This window comes from Sciurus vulgaris (assembly GCF_902686455.1).
Source record: "Sciurus vulgaris genome assembly, chromosome: 3".
In the NCBI taxonomy this organism is placed as follows: Eukaryota; Metazoa; Chordata; class Mammalia; order Rodentia; family Sciuridae; genus Sciurus; species Sciurus vulgaris.
In genome coordinates, this window is record NC_136463.1 from 24292966 (window position 1) to 24313773 (window position 20808).

A 20808-nucleotide genomic window follows, 5' to 3' on the forward strand; every position below is an offset into this window, starting at 1 on the left:
GAGGACAACCACAGCTACTATGTGTCCCGGGTCTATGGCCCCAGTGAGCCCCGCAGTCGGGAACTGTGGGTGGATGTGGGTGAGGCCAACCAGAACCAAGTGAAGGTCCACAGGATCCTTTCCAATACCCACCGGCAGGCTTCGGTGAGTGACCAGTGTACCCGGTGTGTGTGTCTGGGTGGGAGACTGCACTGTGGGGACCTGGCAGTAGGCATGGGGGTGACCTGAGGTCTATGATCGGAGGGGGGACGTCTTAGGGGATCTCATGGTCTCAGCCAGAGTGGGGGTACATGCCTTCAGTCCTAGGGCCTGCCCTGGCCATACCTTCCCCCAACTCTGTCCAGACAAGCATGGGAACGTGTGGGAATCCCACCCTTGGCCTGTGGCTTGGCCCATGTTGACTCTCTCCTGTCTCCTGCAGAGAGTGGTGTTGTCCTTCGATTTCCCTTTCTACGGACATCCTCTGCGGCAGATTACCATAGCAACTGGAGGTAAGGCAAAGTCAGCAGGGCCCTGGGGAGGGTTTGGCCATCTTAGGCTGAATGCAGGGGTCTCAGTGGAGAGAGGGTTGAGAGAGGGACTGGAGAGGACCCAGGTTTGCTGTCTGGGGTGCCCCATTCTTAGGAAGGAGATCAGGACTCTCAGACCAACCCCTTCATATCAACTAAACTGCTTTTGTGTGTGTGTGTGTGTGTGTGTGTGTGTGTGTGTGTGTGTGTGTCCCTCTGGGCCCCGGCAGTCCCTGTGTCTCTGAGTCAGAGAGAGAGGAAGAGGAGACTACATTCCACATTGAAAGTCTGGGTTCCTAGGACCGGTCTCCCTGTTGCTTGGAGGAGCCCATTTTTGATTCCCTTGCACTTCAGTTCTGTGTCCCACTTCCCTAGGGATGGGGGGAGGTGGGAGTCACCTCCTTTTCTTACACTATGTGTCTAGCTGGAGGCACAGGGAGAAACTTCTTTGGACTAGGGGCCTTCCACTCTATACACACCAGACCCAGAGCAATCAGGTGGGGATGGGACATAGGGGTCTGAGGCTGTCTTCCAGCCTTGGGGAAAAGACTCCCAGGATTAGCCCCTGGAGGCCATCTCTGGCAACCCCTCTGTACCTCTCCCACCCTAGGCTTCATCTTCATGGGCGATGTGATCCATCGGATGCTCACAGCTACCCAGTACGTGGCCCCCCTGATGGCCAATTTCAACCCTGGCTACTCCAACAATTCCACAGTATCTTACTTCGACAATGGTGAGAGGCAGATCTCAGAGTGTAAGTCACCAAGCTCCAGGGATCTCTTGGTCCACCAGCTTTGGAGGAGCCCTAGGCTCAGAGAGGATAAGGGCCTTGCCCACCATCCCACAGCCAGACAGCCACCTCAGCTTTCTGTTCCTCATGTGGAAGATGGGGACAAAAATGCAGCTGCTTGCAAAGTCTGGTGGGATGACAAAATACAGGTGCCTGCTCTTAGTAGAGGTGAAATCAATGTCAGGGGCCTGGATGGTTCTCACTGTCATCCCACCACCCCAGGTGAACAGACATCTCCTCTTTCCTTTTCATCTCAAGGGGTCAGGATGACAGGAAGGAAGGGCCCCACCCACATGGGGTAAGAGATAAGCAGGATCTGGGAGCTGAAGCTTCTGGCTCCACAGCCTAGAAGCCAGGCTGATGTCCATGGGCTGCCCAGCTTTGGCCTTCTCAAATTTGCAAACTGCCCCCATCATCCAGAATGGAGAAAACCTGTGCCCAGTTCCACTCTGGCTGTCCAGCCAGGTCTCTGCTCTTCTCCTCAGGAACAGTCTTTGTTGTTCAGTGGGACCATGTCTACCTCCAAGGCCGGGAGGACCGGGGCAGCTTCACCTTCCAGGCAGCTCTGCACCGTGACGGCCGCATTGTCTTCGGCTACAAAGAGGTGAGTAGGCCCAGCTGCAGAGGCAACTGGATCTCCAGCCTTTCTTTCATCCAGCAAATATTTGTAGGGAGTCTGCAGTGTGTCAGGCATATTGATGCTAATAAGCCAGCTGAGGGCCCTACCTGGGGCCCTGTCCTTGTGGAGCAGTAGCCATAGTTGAGAGATAGACAATAATTACAGGGACAAATGCAGAATCACTACGGTGACAAGTGCTCCTGAGTAGAGTTGCCTAGTGCTAGCAGAGCCTGTCATGGAGCTCTTCATGTTGTCAGAGGCCAAAGATTTCCCTGAGGAAGAGAGCTGAGGTCTGCAGGATGAATGGGAGTTAAAGAAGAGAGAGAAGCATAGTCAGGGGAGAGACAGGCATGTGCAGAGGTCCTGTGGCAGGACAGAGCAGAGCTGGCACCAAGCCTTGGAGGGGAAAGAGAGGGGCAGGATGAGGCAGAGAAACAACCAGACATGCCTTTGAAAATGGCTACTCTGGCTTCAGAGCAGGGAGCAGGTCACTGGGGGCTCAGGAAGTGGGAGTGGACTCAGGGGAGAGGTAAGGGAAGGTTGGGGAAGAGAGACAGATAGAACTGGACAGATTTGACAGCCACTGGAATTTTTTTAAATAGAATTGGGAGATGGATTATGAGGGAGAAAAGAAAAGGAAGGAAGGGTAGAGGGTGACTGCTGGTTTCCGGCTGCACAGAGGTGCCATTCACTGAGGTGGAGAAACAGACTGGAGGTAATGTGGGCAAGACCTGGAATTTGGATGGGAGTTTGGGTTTGAGGTGACTTTGAGTCCTCCAAGAGGTGACACTGGGCAGGCAGAGCCCTCTGGAGCTCAGAGGGGAAAATCAGTCTGGCCCAAGAGAGTTTAGGGGGTATATGGAGCCCCTTCTCTCTGCTGCAGATCCCCATGTCCGTCCTGGAAATCAGCTCCTCCCAGCACCCCGTCAAAGCAGGCCTGTCAGATGCCTTCATGATTGTCAACCCATCCCTGGACGTACCAGGTGAGTCCCCAGGGAACCAGCAGAGACCTGGGCAGGTGGGACCCAGCTCAGATGGAAGTCAGGCTGCAGGGGCTGGCGTTGGGAGGAGTAGGGGATGGTAGAGACGTGGCAGCTGAGGAAGGAAGGGGCACAGTGAGCTCCAGCACTTCTCTGTTATAGCAGAAGAACCATTTTTTCCAACCAAATGTCCAGTGGGAGGCACTGGTCTGGATGAGGGGAAGGAGAGCCAAAGCCTTCCCCTCTGCATCTGTTCCATTTGGGAAATCCCCAAAGGCACCAGGGGAGGGTTTTTTGAGCCTCCCAGAGCACAACTAGAATGGCTTCCAACCCAGGCGATTCAAGGGCCATTCAGGGAACAGGGAATCCAGCCTCAGTCATGCCACAGTGAATTCTGACCTTTGGTAAAACACATCTTCCCTCCAGTCTCAGTTGCCTCATCTGTAAAATGGGGTAGTAACTGAAAAGGTGCTTCCTCCCGGGCCCGCCTCCTGTGCTGACAGCTCCAGGAATCACAGCTCTTTCTCTCCTACTCCAGACCCCCAAGCCAGCTTCCACAAGGGTCTTGGTTCAGCCAAGGAGGCTGCTGGCTTGCCACCCTCTGCTTCATGACCCTTGACCCAGAGACTTTCTGGCCTGGCCTCTTTTGCTGAGCTGGATGTGCCAAAGCCTCACTGTGTGACCAGCAGGAACCCAGGCAGGTCTGGGGAGAAGCCCTTGCTGCTCTTCTCCCTCCCACTTGTGCCTGGTGAGGCTGGGGACATTCTGAACTCCAGCCTGCCACCCCAGGCTGGATGAGGATGAGCCTAGGAGCCACCCAGGCTCCCTCTTGTAGAGGGAGCACCACCAGTCCGTGGAATCTAGAGCTTCCAGCAGAAACGTCCTGGCTTGCCTGAATTGGTGGAAGCCAGTCAAGCCCACTGGGCTCAGATGAGACAGACACAGAGAAAGGAAGTCCTGCCTGAGGCGTTCAGCCTCCGACAGCCTCTGCCCCTCAAGGACCAGGGCTTCTGTTGTAGGGCTTTATCCAGCACCTTCTATATGCAAGGCCGTCAGCACAGTGTCTCCGCTCAGAGCCAGAAGCCGGGGCTGGAGTCCAACTATCCAGCTGTGTGTGACCCCCGGCAAGTCACTGACCTCTCTGTGTCCTGTTCCATCTGTGTAGTCGGGGTAGGAGAGTGGCACTTTGACTCCCACAGTTCCTGGGAGGATGAAGGTGGCAGTGTGCGTGGTGCCAGGCTCAGCGTCTGGCACGTAGGGACTGTGGGTCCTGTGTTAGAGTGACTTCCCTGCTGCTGGCCTTCATGTTTCACAGTCTGGCAGCACCTGGGATTGTAGCAAGTGGTGCAGGAGTAGCAGCAGGTGACACTGGTGTGTCACAGGTCCGAAGCCACAATCACAGCACTTTCACGTGGCTTTTGTGGTTAGTGGCAAAAAAAAAATCAGAGGCCATAGAGACAGCGTTTCCCAGAGTTCCTTCCTATGAACTCCCCCCTTGAGACTGTTGCCATTTCTACAAACGACTCTTCTGATATTTGCTAATGTTTTTCATCTTCATTTAGAAAATTATACGTAGTTTCTTTCTTTCTTCATTGATTTTGAGACAGGGTCTCCCTGTGTTGCCCAGGCTGGTCTCCAACTCCCAGGCTCAAGCAATATTCTTGCCTCAGTCTCCCAAGTAGCTGGGACCCTCGGCAAAATTGTATATTCTTTTCATGAATAAATGTATCTGGTCTGAAATTAAAAAGACACAAAAAGATGTACAGAAAAGGTTAGATGAGAACTCTCTGAACCCCCAGAGCTCTATAAAGTGAATACCGGGGCTGCAGGATCAGCCCCATCACTGCGGTGAGCATCCACCCACACAGGTTGCTTAGCACCTGGACAACCAGTTGTGACAGTCTCCAGATTACCCTGATTGTAGTAAGTAGCTACAGTGTGTAACAAATTGTCCCCAAATTTAGTGAATTAAAACAACAAATATACTGTCTTGGTTTCTGTGAATCAAGAAGCAAAGCATGATTCATCTGGGTCGTCCTCTTCAAGGTCTTTCACAGGCTGCAGAGTGTTAGCCAAGTTTCCAGTGATGGAGGGGCAGGGGGCAGGAATCTGCTTCCAGGAGCCCGCACATGTCGTTGGCAGGACTCGGTTCCACAAGGAGGCCTCTTGGTCCCTTGCCTTGTGACGCGCCTCAGGATGGCTCACAACATGGAAGCAAGTTTCCACCAGAACAGGCAAATCAGACAGCAGAAGAGGCAATCGAGATAACTGAGTATTAATTATTTTTGCCACATTTTACTAGTCAGAAGCAGGTCACTAGGTTCAACCCACACTGGGGCATGGGACCATGAATGTGAAGGTATAATACCAGGAGATCATTTTAGAGTCTTCCTACACGCTGGTTATAATCGCCAGGTTCCGAATTTTACAGCACCTCATTAAATCTCACCCCCCCCATATGGTGAGTAATGTCTGTACATTTGTGTTATTCTGAATGAGGACTCAGATGCTCAGAGGTGGATCAACTTGCCTGTGGCCACACAGCTATGAAAGGAAGAACACAACCCCAGATGTTCAATTTAAATCCTGGAGTCCACCACTGAGGCTTCCTTTCTTTCTTTCTTTTTAGATATTGATAGACCTTTATTTTTATTCATTTATTATATGCAGTGCTGAGAATCGGACATAGTGCCTCATACATGCTAGGCGAGTGCTCTACCACTGAGCCACAACCCCAGTCCCACCACTGAGGTTTTCTTAATCTGACCTGCCCCCATCCCACCCAGAGGAAGGAACTCTTTCTTGGCTCTCGCAGATAACCACAGCCTTATGTGTACACCGGCTGGCTCTGGGGACAGTTCTGTGTCTGGGCTTTCTTTCTTTCCCTCCCCTCGTCCTGTGTACATGGCGGAATCCAATGTGGGCAGGCGCTGGTCTGTTTCATCTGTATCTCCCTTGGGACTTTGTGCGAGGCTGTCTCAGGAAGTGTGCGTTGGATCAAGCTGTTGAATGAGGGTGAGGTAGAGGAAGTCAGGTCCCCAGGGGTCTGCATCTGAGACTCCTCCATGATTCAGAAATAAAAGCCTATTTTAGAGCAAGCCCGGAGGGGGTGCTCAGGGCTGGAGGGCAGAGGGAGGAAGCACAGCCCACCTGAAATAACAGAGGAGGCAACCGAGGCAGGAGGGACCCCCGCCCCGGGGCTCTGGAGGAGCAGCTGAGTCTGTGTCCCCAGGGGCTGTTGGGTCTACCTGCCTGGCACCTGACCCCTATATCCTTCCCCAGGGCTTCTGCCTCCAGTCTCCCTCCCTTCCATCCCCTACTCGTGCGGCTACCACATCTGATCATGTCATTCTCTGGCTCCCTGTTGCCTACAGGATCAATACAGAAATCCTCAGTATGGCGTCCAAGGGCCTGCACAGCTGGCACAGCATATGGCTCACTTCCAAACCCTCCCTTTACCTGCCACACTCTTCCCAGGCAGCCTGGTGCGTGTTCCCTGTGTTCTCCAAGCATGTTCAGGGCTGGCCACATCTTTGTGACACAGTTCCCTTGTGGAAAATATTTTCCACCTAACCCTTTCTTGGCCAAATCTTACCCATCGTGGTCTGGCCGCATGGTGCCTCCTCCAGGCAGAAGTTTTGCTTCCTCTTCTGCCCTGCAGGCCCTCCACCTGCACTGTTGATACAGTGACTCCCACTGCCCCGCTCAGCTGCCTTCTCCCCTGTGAGCTGTGAACCCCCAACCCTAGGGGCTGTCCTGTTAAGGAATGGCATAGCAGAGACCCTGTCCTCGGCCCTGATGTGACTCAGTGTGAGAACAGGCGCCTGATGCCACATGTGTTTGGGCACATTGTGGAAATCACATTCCTTTCTGTCGGAGTTTAGTACAGGGAGTGAGCATAGCCTTTAGGGGGTCTGGGAGTTCTTCAAACCGTATGTGGAATCGTGAGACGCAAGTGGGACACATTCCCATTCGTGTGTTTTTCTGGGATACTCTCTATCTCTGGCCTTCACTGGATTTTTAAATGGGCCACGTAGTGTGTGGAAGGCTCCATTTCCACCCCCAACACTGCAAAAATAAAAATAAAACAGGCCTCTGTGAAATAAAACGAAACCTCTGCTTTTGGGAATGAAGAATTTTCTGTGGCTAAGAGGCCAGATGGCTCTGAGTCTGATATTCAGCCCTGCAAGTAGGGGATTAGTTTGGTTTAAGTTGAGCTGCAAATAACTGTAAGCCCCAAATAACTACGGCTCGAATGAGATGTTCAGGAAGAGCCCTCTGGTCTGCAGACCCTGTTATCTCCACGGGTGTTTCCACTGTCCAAGCCCAGAATGGGTGGCATCTCTGTTCTCGTCCCCAAGCATGACTCTTCCCTGCCTGGGACGATGTGAGGACTGGGTTTTGACTCCCCACTTTTCAAGACCTGTGTGGGGCCCAAACACTAAGCCTTTCCCTCCCAACCCTTTGCTAGTGAGGTTGAAGCCTCCAAGTCTCCCTTCTGGGGTTGAGAGAAGAAGATGCTGAGAACAACCAGAGTTTTTCTTGCGAGTACTTCCTTACATAAACTTTGTGCGTATTTTGAGCAGTCTGCAAAACAGACTTTGATGAAGACAAAAGCCATGTGCCGTTAGCAGCATCTGTTTGTGGAGGTGCTCAGAACATCCGGGGTGGCCTAGACACTATGCCCAGCGGAACCACCAGAAGTCAGTAGAATTTCCTCTACTCATTGGCTTAAGAAACTCTTTATTTCCTGAACTCTATAATAACAACTTGAGGGTAGCCAATGTCTAAACTGACAGAGATTCTGAATTAGTGGAGTTGGTTAGTGAGGATTTGATTAAGCCAGGGCTCCAAATTGCAACCTGCCTTTTGGCTGGCCCCAGAATGGCCTCGGACGGCCCTAACACGCTGGTCCACCTCCTTTTCCAGAACTTTCCTTTCCAAGGCAGACTTAAGACCAGATGTGTGTCAGAGGTCTGCGGGTGCCTCCATTCCAGGCCGTCAGTGGGGGAGGTGGCAGTGCCGGCTGGCTGCAGAAGGGAGGGGGACCAGCCAAGGAGTATGTGAGGGGGAGAAAGGCTTGTGGTCACCAGATCTGGCTCATTTCCTCTTCTCATCTGTCCTGATAAAGGATCCCTCAAAGTGCTCTTCCTAGGAGTTTTTTTGTTTGTTTGTTTGTTTTGTACTAAAGATCGAACCCAGGGGTGCTTAACCACTGAGCAACATTCCCAGCCCATTTTATTTTTTAGTTGGAGACTAAGTTGCTTAGGGCCTCACTAAATTGCGGAGGCTGACCTTGAACTTGCAATCCTTCTGCCTAGCACTCCCTCTGCCAACCCCAGTCACTGGGATTAGAGGTGTGCCACCACCTGGCTTCTTGGAGGTTTTGAATCTGCCTGGGGTCTTCCTCCCCTCTTGCCCTTTTCTCTGCCGGTTGCCCCACTCCTCTGCTCCTGAGTCTAGTCTCTTCTTTCTCTGTCCCTTTTTTATTTTGCTTTGATGCTAGGAGGAACCCTCCTGCCTTCCCAAGGGCTGAAAGGCCCTTGGGGATCCTTCTAGGGCTCAAGTCGTGATTACTGAATGAATAATTAGATGAGCAAAGGAATGAATGAAAGAAGGCTGTGTTGGGACCCCTCATTTTACATTTCTTTTTATACCACAACCTCCTGTTCTGGGGGGATGTTGGTGGCTGGACCTCTCAGTGTCCTAGGTTCTTCTGACTGAACCAATGCTTCTCCATAATAGCTGATGTAGAAATAAAATAGGACACATAAACTTCCTCTTTTTTTTTTTTTTTTTTTAGCCATTAACATGTCTTGATGGGACAACAGCGTCTTCTATGTCTTGAACGACTGAGAGCAGAGATAAAACAGAACGTCCCAAACTGCCAGAAATGGCTTTGGGACAGCCCCCATGCTGGTTCTGGAAAGCATCAACTGGCAATGCAGATGGATGTCATTGTTCTTGGGCAAGCCCCAGATGTTGGTGAAACGATCCAAAGTCAAATAGGCAGGGAAATTAAGGATCCTGTTTACAAAAATAAAGTATTACCAAAGCCATGCACTCCAACCAGTGCAAGCAGGCAGCTGGAGGAAGCCAGTATTTTCAGCTGGAGATTTCCACACACTCACTTGTATCCCCCTCCCTGCCACCACTCTTCCAGGCCCTGGTAGGGCTGTGTTTGGTTTTGGAGGACATCTGGCCATCTTCGGCTGCACCCTTGCTTGGGGCACATCCCTAGTTCTGCCCCTGCCCCACCCTAGTTCCTGGTGGGAGGTTTCCCCAGAGCCCTGCCCTCCCTGGCTGCTGCTCCTGTCTCTGTCCTTGAACTCAGCTTCCTTGACAAGTTCAGGTCTCCCTATGTGCAGAGTCCCTTTGTGCCTCCCATTCCCGCCTCCCGCCCTCCCTGCAGGAGACTCCTGAAAGCCAGCTCTGCTCCCTCTTTGGGCTCTAACAGAGGAAGAGGTCTGTCTGGTTTTCTGTGGCCATCTGGGGACTGCCCTTTTAGAAGGGCCACAATCTGTGGTGGGCAGGGGAGGAAGGGTGTGCTTCCTTGGGACTGTGGCCAGTGCTGTAATAGTTGTTGAGGTTCGCATGACTGTATCCCATTCATACATACACAGTCATTTCTTGAAGCTCTGTTAAGTACAAGGCCTGGCGTTTTGGGCAGGGGTGCCCAGATAAATACCATGCGCCCGCTATCCTTCAGGAGCTCAGAGTGTGGTAGGGAGAGGGGCAGGCAGGAAAGGAAATACTGACCAAGCAAGGTGATAGGTGACACTGGACATTGCACAGTGGGTGGTGAAGCTCAGAGGAGGGGCTGCCGACTGCCTGAGGGTGGAGGAAGTCTTCAAGGAGGGCATGGCCATCCAGCTGAGCCTTCAGACTTGGGGAGGGAGAAAAAGGAAGAAAGGTTGCCGTTGGACTCCAGAGGCCACAGCCAAGCCCCTTGGAAGGCAGAATTGGGAGACCTGAGTTTCCTATTCCTTTTTTTTTTTTTTTATCCCATCAAATTTGATACCTGAAAGGGGTGATTTTTTTCAGAAAGAAAGATGGCTCCTGTGAGTAGTGGATGGGGACGGAGCTCCAAAAGCTGGCCTAAAACATTCTCGTCCTCCTTAGAGAGGTTCCCAGACCCCTTCTCATGAGTGTCACACAGGGGGTGCCATGTAGCACAGGGGGACTTTGGTGCCCCACAGAACACATGAATTACAATAACCTGCCCTCCTCACCTCAGTCTCTGTCAAATCCCGCTCTTACTTGGCAAGGGGTCTTTCTTGTATCAAAAATAAAAATAAAAATTCTATGTGGGACTGGAGATGTGATTCAGCAGGAGGAGCCCTTGCCTAGCATGTGCAAGGCCCTGGGTTTCATCACGAGCCCTGGGAAAACAAATCTGTGTGTTGTGCGTATGCTTGTGTGTCTGAGTGTTCACGGAGGGGGCATGTGTGTGCCTCACTTCCCTCAACTCTTTTTTTTTAAGTGGATTTTAAAAATAATAACTTTATTAAGTTTTGTATGTGGTGCTGAGGATCGAACCCAGTGCCTCACGCATGCTAGGCAAGTGCTCCACCACTGAGCACTTCCCCAGCCCTCCCCTCAACTCTTGAGCGGGGCTCTCTCCTCTTAGGACCACAGAAGCTGTGTAGATAGCTGGCAGTTGCTGACTGACATCCCCAAGGCTTTCCTCCTAGGGTTTAGGAGGAAAATAAACACACAATCATTCAATCCTTTGGATGTTGGCTTAATTTTTTTTTTGTACTGGGGATTGAACTCGGAGCATCTAACCACTGAGCCACATCCCCACCCCTTAATTACTTATTTTTAAAGACAGATAAGTAAATGTTTCCGCCTGACTTAGAAACACAAATAGGAATGCTCTAAGCAATGAGGTGGGCATAAGCTGATTGGACACCTCTCTGCCCAACACCATGTCAGTAGCACCAAATGGGCCGCTTGAAATCAGCACTAGTGGGAGTATTTACACCATGGAAATTGGCCAGAGCTGTAAGTGGGGACTCCTCAGCCCCTTCCCCACCTGGCCCCAGGTGCTATTGAACATTCCTCTGCAGATGTCTTTGATGACATTCTGGAGCTGCCCTGGCATGGAGGCCTGAGTTTTAAGTTGGCCTGTGGGGGAAAAAAAAAATTGTGTGGCTTTGGGCAGATAATGTCCCTTCCTTGATTTCACCTCTTCCTTGTAAAATGGGGAGATTGGTGACTTCTTGTCTGTGTACCCTAGAATGTCATGAGGGCAAATGGGACGATTCAGATCCAGGTAACTTCCTGATAGGAGCCCCAGGGTGGCCAGTGCCAGGTCTGTCTTTTGTGTCACTGAGTGCTCAGGACTTAGCAGGACCCCCCAGGACAGAGCAGGTGCCCATACCTGTGTGCTAAATGAGCAAGTGAATATGGTACACAATGATGCTGGGCTATTGTGCAAGTTTTCTCATTTATTTATTATAGATATTTCCCATTTAAGGCTGTGGATAGGTGTGGTAAATTATAATGTATTATACCAAATTTTATCAGTCCATGGATTAATCTATCTGAACCTCAGTTTCCCCATCTGTGAAGTGGATAGCAGGACCATGTGACTTCTTAGCTCTCTGGCAGTTCTCAACCTGACAAGTCTGAGTCTCTAGAGCTGGGCCCATCTCCTCTCTGATGGAGCCCATACCTGGGCAGGGCTCCCCTGGTGGGTACCTACCAAGTCCACCTGGACCCCCATGCCTGGGTCTGCCTGGCAGGGAAGCAGGGAAGAAAAAAGCAGGGGGAGGCTTGGATCTCAACACAAATCAGCTAGCTCCAATTTAGGAGTCCATGCAGGGAGGGTGCCTCAGGGTTGGAGAAGTCATCCTCTGTGACAGGAAAGGAAGGACCAGGACAAGGTCCTCCCACTGCCTCCTCAGGAGAGTCAGTATGTGAGGGTGGGGGCAGGGAGCAGCCCTCAGAGGAGCATGGGCTATCCACCCCAACCCCCAGCACCCCCAAGCCCATTCAGCACTTTGATGTCCCCCGCTCTTCTTATTGCCTTATTCTCTAGTAAGGAGAAAAGCAAGGAACAGCATCTACTCTGGCCCAGGAAGAAATAAGGGAAGCCAGGGAAGAGGTGGCAGCCCCAGGGACAGAAGCAAGCAGCCTGGGCCTTGGAGCCAGCCGAAGGAAACGGAGAGGACCACAGGACTGGGCATTTGAGGCTGAGAGAGTGAAGTGGGGGGACCCAGGTTGTCCAGAAGGTCATGGTCAGACACCTCTATGGAGGATCTCCACTCTGTCCACAGCAACCTCCACAGTGGTGGGGCTGCAGGGCCCACTAGAGTCTTAGACAGGAAGCATGCTGAGAGAGAGGTGCGGGGGAAGGGAAAGAAATGAGGTATCCTTTCTCTCCATGTTCAAGTTTATAAATTAAACTTTGTTTAGGGAGGAGTTTAAGGGTTAGGAGTTGCTGGAAGTGCCCTGAATTCTCAGCTACATGAAAAGCAAAAAAGCAGGCATGGTGGCGCATGCTCTATAATCCCAGCTACCCAGGAGGCGGAGGCAGAAGGACTGCAAGTTCAAGGCCAGCCTCAGCAACATAGCGAGACCCTGTTTCAAAAATAAAATTTCATGAGGGTTGAGGCTGTAGCTCAATGGTAAACATTTGTGTAGCATGTATGAGGCCCTGGGTTCCATCTCCAGTAACAAACACACACACACACACTCTCACACACACACATACACACACACATGAGCTGGGATTGAGAGGAAAGAGGGACTCATGTATTAAGTGGCTCTTGGGGTCCAGGTGCTTTATGTATATAAGTAGCCTAATTTTCAAAACAACCCCATGTAGAAGATGACTAGTCTCATTTCTGGGTGCAGTTCATGAAGCCTATGTCCCTCATCCAAGGTCACCCAGATGGTAAGGACAGAGCTATCTGCCTGGTCACAGTAACCCCGACATTCCCCCTTCCTTTGAAGTCATTCTTAGTGCAGGGCTTCTCTTCCTCCATGTCTCAATCAGTTCTCCCAACTCCCTTCCCCTTCCTATCTAGCTCAGAGCTGTAACCAATTCATGGGTATCAGATGGATTCCCCTAGAAAAGTGGGATGGGCAGTACCAACATTTCAAGCTCAGGTCTCTATTTAGTTCTGGGGACCTTTGCTAGCACCAATGCCAGAGCAGTTTCCTTCTCATTGGTTAGAATGATGTTGTACAGACTTGAATGCTTCAAGGGCCCAGGGTCCACCAGGACCTTCAACAGGGCACTGTGGTGTGATGGGGAAAGAGTGAACTTTGGCTTCAGACCTACGGGGGTTCAATCCTGGGTTAAGTAGGAGGGAACTATTCTGAGATTGAGGATAAGTAAGTGATGTCATACAGCTGAGATATTCTGCTAAACAGTGGATGCTCCCCTATATTCTTCCTACAGGAGGAAGGGTGAGGAATAGGGCACCCAGCACTTGCACTAGATGCCCTCCCTTACATGGTAGCTCTCCTGTTCCTTTGGGAAATTTAGAAACCATCTAGAGTTGAGTGAGGAACATTTCCCTACTTACTCTGGGCTTCTAATACTAAAAACCCAATCCAAACTAGCTTAACCAGGAAGTAGAGTGCATTGGGAAATACTGAAGTACTCAGAAGAACTAAATGAAGGGCTGAACGTCTGGGAAGATAGGGGCCAGGGAAAGTCTTGGAACATCACTAGTACTTCCTGTTTCTTTTCATAAAATGGCTTTATTCCCCATAAGATGACTGTAAACACTCTCATTCATGGGCTTGGTTAGTTGAAAAAAGTCTCAGGGAAGATTTCTGATTGGTTCATCTCAAATCTGTCACCCAGCCCTGAACCAATCACTGTGAGGTCGGATCATGGAAGACAGCACCTCCAGTGCGCTGGGCACAGTTTCCCTGAAAGGAATGTTGTTTCCAGAAAGAGGAAGGGCATTGGAAAGACCACACACTAAGTGCCCTTTCTCCTTGTGGGGAAGTTCAGCTGCTGGCTGCCTGCCTTGTAGAATCAGAGGAAACCAACTCCAAATCCTGGTTCTTGAGTTGACATGGTAGCATTGTGGGAAATATCAGCTCATTTAAGATGGCCATTTTAAGGCAAATATTTTCATCTACAGTTCCAGTTTCTTCCTCCCAAAGGTGTGTGGCAAGTAGCTCCATCTTCCTACTTCACAGACAAGAAACTGAGGCTCCACTGACTTACCCAAGGTTAGCTAGCAAGTCAGGAGCAGAACTCAAATCAGAACTTGGGTCTTCTGACTCTGAAGTACTGAGGGAAGTTTCTGCAGGGATCAAGGTAGGACTTAAGAGTGGCTCCAGGCCCTGAACCTTGCTCAGGCCTCCATCCAGGAAGAGAGAGGAGTCAGCGAAGTGGAGCGAGACTTTAGCAGAGCACTCACTGTGGGTCAGGTGCAGGACCAGAGGCTCACAATCTAATACCTGGAAGGTCTGTACGACATGGTGAGTACAGTGGGAAGAGGACACATGGCCTGAGTGGGAACAGGAGGGAACTGGCCAAGAGGTGCCACTCAGAGGAAGCAGGATCTGCATGAGTGAGCTAGACAAGGAGATAAGGGTGAAAGAACATTGTGGATCAGGGAACGGCACTGTGATGGCCCAGAGGCACGTAGCAGCAGAAGAGTCCCCATCTTCTCACCCCAGGAGCAGCCAAGCCTCTGTGGTGGTAGTTTAACCTGCATGTGACAGAAGGCTCTCCTCTCAAGGTCAGCTCCTGTCCTCTTGTCTCTCCCACGTTGGTGGGTTGACTTCCTCCCTCAGTGGCTGCATACTAAGCCCTCTGGCTGTGACAGGCTTCTGACAACAGGCTTTGCCTCTGTTTCAGAATCACGTCGAAGGACGATCTTTGAATACCACCGGGTGGAGCTGGACTCCAGCAAGATCACCAGCACGTCGGCCGTGGAGTTCACCCCATTGCCAAGTGAGTGGGGGTTATTCCCACGGACGGGGGCATTCCACCATCTTGGAACCTGCTTCAAAGTTAACAGACAGGGTTCATGGCCAGACCCACCACTGAGCTCTGGGGTTACAGTCACCTAACTTCTCTGGGCCTCCCTTTCTCCTCTGTAACCTGGCCCCAACACCTCCCTCCCAGAGCTGTGGTAAGGACTAGAACCAGAAATGACAGCTCTGACATTCACTGGTAACTCCCAGGCCTGGAGTGTGTTTCGCCTGGTATATGACAGCTATTGTTATTTATGTATAATTGAAACCCCAGAGGGATATACCCCTGAGAATGCTTAGATAGCCCCAAAGAAAAATAACCCAGAAACTGAACAATCCATGGTTTGTCATTAAAATTTCCTTAGAGGAAGTGATGCTGGAGTCCCTGGGCAGAAGGCAGTAAAAAGATTTAGGCAGAAGCCCTCCAAAAACTTGCTCACTTAGAGTTGAAGACACACGTGACCAAGGCCCCCTGACACTGTGGACCCCTTAGGACTAGCTTTTGGTGCTCTTTGGGATGTGGTCAGGGCAGCTGAGGGGCTGAAGGAAGGAGGACAGCACTTCCTCTTTTGTTTTTTGTTTTTTTATCCCCAGTGGTGCTGGGGGTTGAACGCAGGGCCTTGTGCATGCAGGCAAGCACTCTACCAACTGAGCTATGTCCCCAGCCCCATATTCTGATATTCTTAAGAGGCTTTTAATTCCCTCTCTCGTCTCAGCGTTCCTCCCAGCTTCCTTCTGAAGCCATGGCCTGCCTGCCTTCCGTGACATTTCTTGCTTCCCTTTCTCCTCCTTCCTCCTCCTTCCTGGGGGCAGGGGATAGAAAAAGAAAAGGAGAAGGAGGAAGGGTTGGTCCTGAATGCCAGGCCATGTCTCAGCCTGGGCTCAGCCGGTATCTTCCCCTGGAAAAGGGAAAGGACCCAGACACCAGGGAGTCCCAGGGCTAAGATACTTTGTGGGTCACAGACCCACCCACCAACCCAGTCACTTTCTAAGGAGGCAGGAGTCCTGGGCCTGAGAAACAGGGATTCCTCAGGGACTCCTCAGGGACTGGTAAGGACAAACTTCAAGTCCTAAAACTTGGATTAAGCTGCAGTGAAGAGCAAGGACATCCAAGGCCAGGGTTAACTGCCTAGGTGGAAGTCATAAGCTGGCCTAGGAATGCCTTTTTTTTTTTTTTTTTTTTTTTTGGTAACAGGGATCGAACCCAGTTGCTTAACCACTGAACCACATCCCAGCCCCAGGGTCTTCATAAGTTGCTGAGCCTGGCTTTGAACTCACGATCCTTCTGCCTCAGCCTTCCAAGGTGCCGAGATTTCAGGCACGTACCACCGTGCCTGGTGTGGGAATGCATTTCTGAGACTGTTTAGTTAAGCCACTGCAGGACGCCAGTGAATTCAGCATTTAATAGCATACAGGACATCAGAAATGAGATGCAGGTCAATAGGCATTGTGAACATCCCACAAGGCTCCAGAGGGTTTCGTCATGGCCAGTGTGGCTAGAGTCGTTCAGGGACCTCCAGAGTCACCGAGAATGGCAAGGCCATAGACTCCTGTGTGGCTGCCCATGTAGGAGGCCAGCTGGCTTTGTTGGGAGAAAACTCTTCATCCCTCAGCTTCTCCATTACATTTTGGGTGTGGCACTGTGTTCTTATCCCAGATACTTCCAAAAATGTGGATGGCTTATCTTTAAGCCATCATACTCCATGGTGGGTCCCTCCTGGCTCCTCTTCTAGGAGACAGTCATGGAAAAGTAGCCTGGGGTGAGGCTGGGGGCAGAGGCAGGAGGGACCCACTGGGGAACTGAGAGGCTGGGTTCTGGCTCTAGGTCCACACAGACCCTGGCTCAGACCCAGACCTGCCACTTTAAGCTTCATGGCTCTCTCCAGGCCTCAGTTCCTTCCTCTGTAAAATGGGAATAAGAAGAGCACATCCTTGTGGATTCTACATAGCACATGCTGGGCACTCTAGGCCCCTTGGGTACACCAGGGAGGGAAATAGAGAGCACGCTGCCCCGCCCCACCGCAGGGCAGTACCTGCTTATTTCCTGCTCCTGGCTTTCCATCCACCATGGTAGACAAATGGACACAGTGCTGCCAACTGCCTGTCCCTCCCATAGAGCCACTGAAGGTGGTTTCACTGTGCCCACAACAGCCTCTTGCCTATTCACCAAGAACTGGTTCCTAAATGCCATCTTGCCAGAACTCCATGGAAGCAAATGGTTCCCTAATTGATAGGCTGTGGTGTCATCTCATGACAATGCACAGAGGAAGAAACGCAAGGAATGTTTATCGAATGAGTGGTCATTTTTCCATAGTTACTTCTTGTGGCTACCAAGGTGTCTGCTGGCCACTCCTAAGATGAGCCCTTGCACTACATGCAGCTCTTCTGGGCTTTGTGCCAGTTATTTGCCCCTCAGAGGTGGTCTGGCCCTCTGGAGCAGGCAGCATTCAGTTGCAAGCGAAGAACTTAGAATCCAGCCCCCGGCCCCCTGCTCCCCAGGCGTCTCTGCTCCTCTGGCTGAGCAGTGAAAGAAGGGTCCCCATGTGCCCTCCAGCAGCCTGCACTGCTCCTTCTCTGCCCTGGGCTGGCCCCAGCAGCGGCTCTCTCCTTATTCTTTGCTGCTTTGGCATCTCTCCTCTGTGCAGCCTCTTAGGGGTTCTGTCTGCCCTGGGACCACCCCGGGCCATGCACACCAGACGCTTCTGCCTGAACTTTTCCTCCCCTGGGAGAGTTGCCCACTCCCTCCCTCCCTGCTCATCCTCTGCCCAAAGGCTCTCCCCTCCAGGGCCTGCATTAGCCTCCCTAAGCAGCTCCCATCCCCACTCTCCTGCCTTCCTGTCCTGTTCTACTTTTTCTTCAGCCCCTCTCACCACAGAAGCCCTGAGGCAGACTTGTCTATCCATTTGTGGGCATCTCCTCTTTTTCTGCTCATCACTGGGTCTCCATCATCCAGGACTGCCCAGCACCAGTAAACACTCAGTAATGTTTTTTGTTTGTTTTGGTACTGGGAATTGAGCCCAGGGGCTCTTTACCACTGAACCACATACCCAGCCCTTTTTATTTTTTATTTGGAGACAGGGTCTCACTAAGTTGCTGAGGCTGGCCTCAAACTTGTGATTCTCCTGCTTCAGCCTCCTGAGTTGCTGGGATTAAAAGGAGGCACCACCACATGCAACTTGTAGTTGTTTTTGTTTGTGTGTCTGTTTAGCGTCTGTCTGCTCTTATGACTGTAAGCCTCAAGGCAGGGATTAGGTCTTGCTGTAGAGCCCCCAGCACCAGCTCAGGACCTGACCTCCTGGGTTATGGAAGGAGGGAAGGAAAGAAGGGAGACGGGCTGGACTGAAGTGAGGATAGCAATAATGACCTTGAGCGTCCCTGTTAAGTCAGGGACTCCGTTGTTCTGGAAGGACCCAAAACTCAGGAGTTGGACTCTATAAAGCCCGTGGAATTGTCCTGATGCTCAGCCTCCACTGCCTCCTCTCTTGCAGCTTGCTTGCAGCATCGGAGCTGTGACACCTGCATGTCCTCAGACCTGACCTTCAACTGCAGCTGGTGCCATGTCCTGCAGAGGTTTGTGCCCAGGGTCATGTACTGAATCTCATAAGCGGACCATGGAGGAAGAACAGAGGCAAAGCCCCACTCTTGCCTCAGGCCGCAGGGCCTGTCTGCCAGCAGGAGGCTCTCTGCTCAGTGCCTCTCTGACCATCAGGACAAGAATGTCTCAGGAGAGAGTTTCTCCCTGAGGCTTGTACCTGACCAAGGTGTTCGTGTGGCAGGGTGAGGCCTGGGGTGACGCTAAGCTTCTGGAAGACCATTTAGGGATTCCAGCTGCTATAAACACCTCCTCACACCCAGGAAGGGTGTGAGGGTGTTGGTTCTAGAGCAGGACTTCTCAAAGAGTAGGCCTCAGCTGTGGTCATCCCAGGGTCACTGAGATCTCCTGTGAAGCATGCAGAATCCTGGGGTCTCTGGAAGGGGACCCAGGAGCCAGCATTTTAACATAGTGCCTCATCTACAAACAAGTGTGAGAACTCCAAGCTCAGAGACAGGCCATGAGCTGAAGACCCACTGCCTCTGGATGAGAGCCCTGTGACCCCAAAACACCACCTCAAGTCTTTCTTGGGTTGCAACAGTGTTTCCTGAAAACCAGGGGTGTGACACTGTGGGCATCCACAGAAAGTTGAGGGAGGCTACACCACTGCATGCTTGAGTTTGGAAGCACAGAAAATTCTGGGTGAGATCCAGTTTCAGAGCTGAAGTCCTTCAACCCAACTTATCTTCTACTCCTTATTCTAAAATCACTTCCTTGCAGATTAGATTTATAATTCAAGCTCTGATCTCCTGTCCAAGATAAATAAATGGCAGGAGGGGGAAAAAGGATTCCTGTGGGGACCAGGGCTCTCGTATGAGTGGGAAGCCCTAGGAACCCCGAGAGCCTTGAAGGCAATCTTTTTTTTTTTTTTTTTAATTTATTTTTATTGTAAACAAATGGGATACATGTTGTTTCTCTTTGTACATGGAGTAACAGCATACCATTTGTATATTCATAAGTTTACATAGAGTAATGATGTTTGATTCATTCCATTATTTTTTTTTCCTTCCCCCACCCCTCCCACCCCTCTTTTCCCTCTATACAGTCCCTCCTTCCTCCATTCTTGTCCCCCTCCCACCCCGCATTAAGTGTCATCATCCGCTTATCAGTGAGATCATTCCTCTTTTGGTTTTTTGAGATTGGCTTATCTCACTTAACATGATATTCTCCAATTTCATCCATTTGCCTGCAAATGCCATAATTTTATTATTGAAGGCAATCTTGAAAATGGCAAAATTACAGTCTCCGAGTTCCTATGCAGCTGCCATGCAGCTGTCAGCGTTCCCTCTGCTCCTTTCCAACATCCCTGAGCAGAAATAGAAGCCCTGGCCTCCGCAGTCAGCCTGCTATGCTCGGGGACAGGATGGCTCCACTCGCAGGGGAAGAGGTGGGCTTATCAGGCCTCTCAGGTGCTCTTCCCACCAGCTGGACCTTCGTGCATTCTCCTGGGCCATCAGTGTGTTTACCCTGTAAAATGGGGTGGCATTATGTGAATCGGGGGGATGTGGGTGAGGGAAACACTGTTATTTAAACTCCCCAAGTGCCAAACAGCATTTTTACAAAGCACCCAGGGGTCTTGGCAGGAAAGGCAATTTCAGCCTCAGAATTTGTGGAGATGAGGCTGGTCAACTAACTGGTTGGTTCCGAACAGGAGCTTGGCAGAGTCCTCTGCCCACCGAGTCTTTCAGAATCACCTGGAGGGCTTGTTAAAAACCAGATTCCCTCCTCCTCCGACCACAATCCACAGAATCTGATCCGCTGGGACCAGAATCCCAGGAGTCTGATTTTTGGAGTGTTTCGTCTTGTGCGCTTTCAAAGTGAACCGCTGTCTCCATGACGGGGAGACGCTCTAGATGACCTGAGAAGAGCCCTGGGATCCTGGGGCTGGCTGCCACCGCGTGACTCAGCACAAACTGAGCCATGGGAACTGCAAAGTGGGCCAGACGAAAGCAAAACCCTTGTATCACCACAGCCCCATTTAGCGGCCACGCCCAGACTCAGAGAGCATGACGTGACCGGGAGGCCTGCCTCAGCAGAACCGGCCAGTCAGGCGGGGAAGGACAGGCTCTGGGTGTGGACTCTGCCCTGCTGGGGTTAAGTCAGTCCAGCACAGAGAGACTCCATTAGAGAGCATGAGGGTCACATGGGCCACAAACCATCCATCCCCAGACACCCCCGGGCTCACTCTAATGCGTGCCCTTCCTACCAGCTCTTTAGATCCTTGGCTCCAAATGAGAGCTGACCCCAGGTTCCTATGGAGGAAGAGGACAGGACTGGTAGAGTGGGGATCCCCAGGTTCTCCTCTCCCCTCTCCTTCACCTGCTCAGCCCTCTGCAGCCTCCTGGGCTCCCCCCTCCTGGCTC

At 51.4% G+C, this 20808-nt stretch overlaps 1 protein-coding gene across 1 annotated transcript in view; it reads left to right on the plus strand.

Moving 5' to 3' along the window:
* The window catches only part of PLXDC1 (plexin domain containing 1), a 65619-nt gene that overhangs the window by 30950 nt on the left and 13861 nt on the right, over positions 1–20808 (plus strand). The window contains 7 exon segments of the mRNA XM_079132031.1: positions 1–144; positions 422–491; positions 1120–1242; positions 1785–1903; positions 2802–2901; positions 14735–14830; positions 18342–18423. Of these exon segments, the coding sequence (XP_078988157.1) occupies positions 1–144; positions 422–491; positions 1120–1242; positions 1785–1903; positions 2802–2901; positions 14735–14830; positions 18342–18423 (734 nt within the window).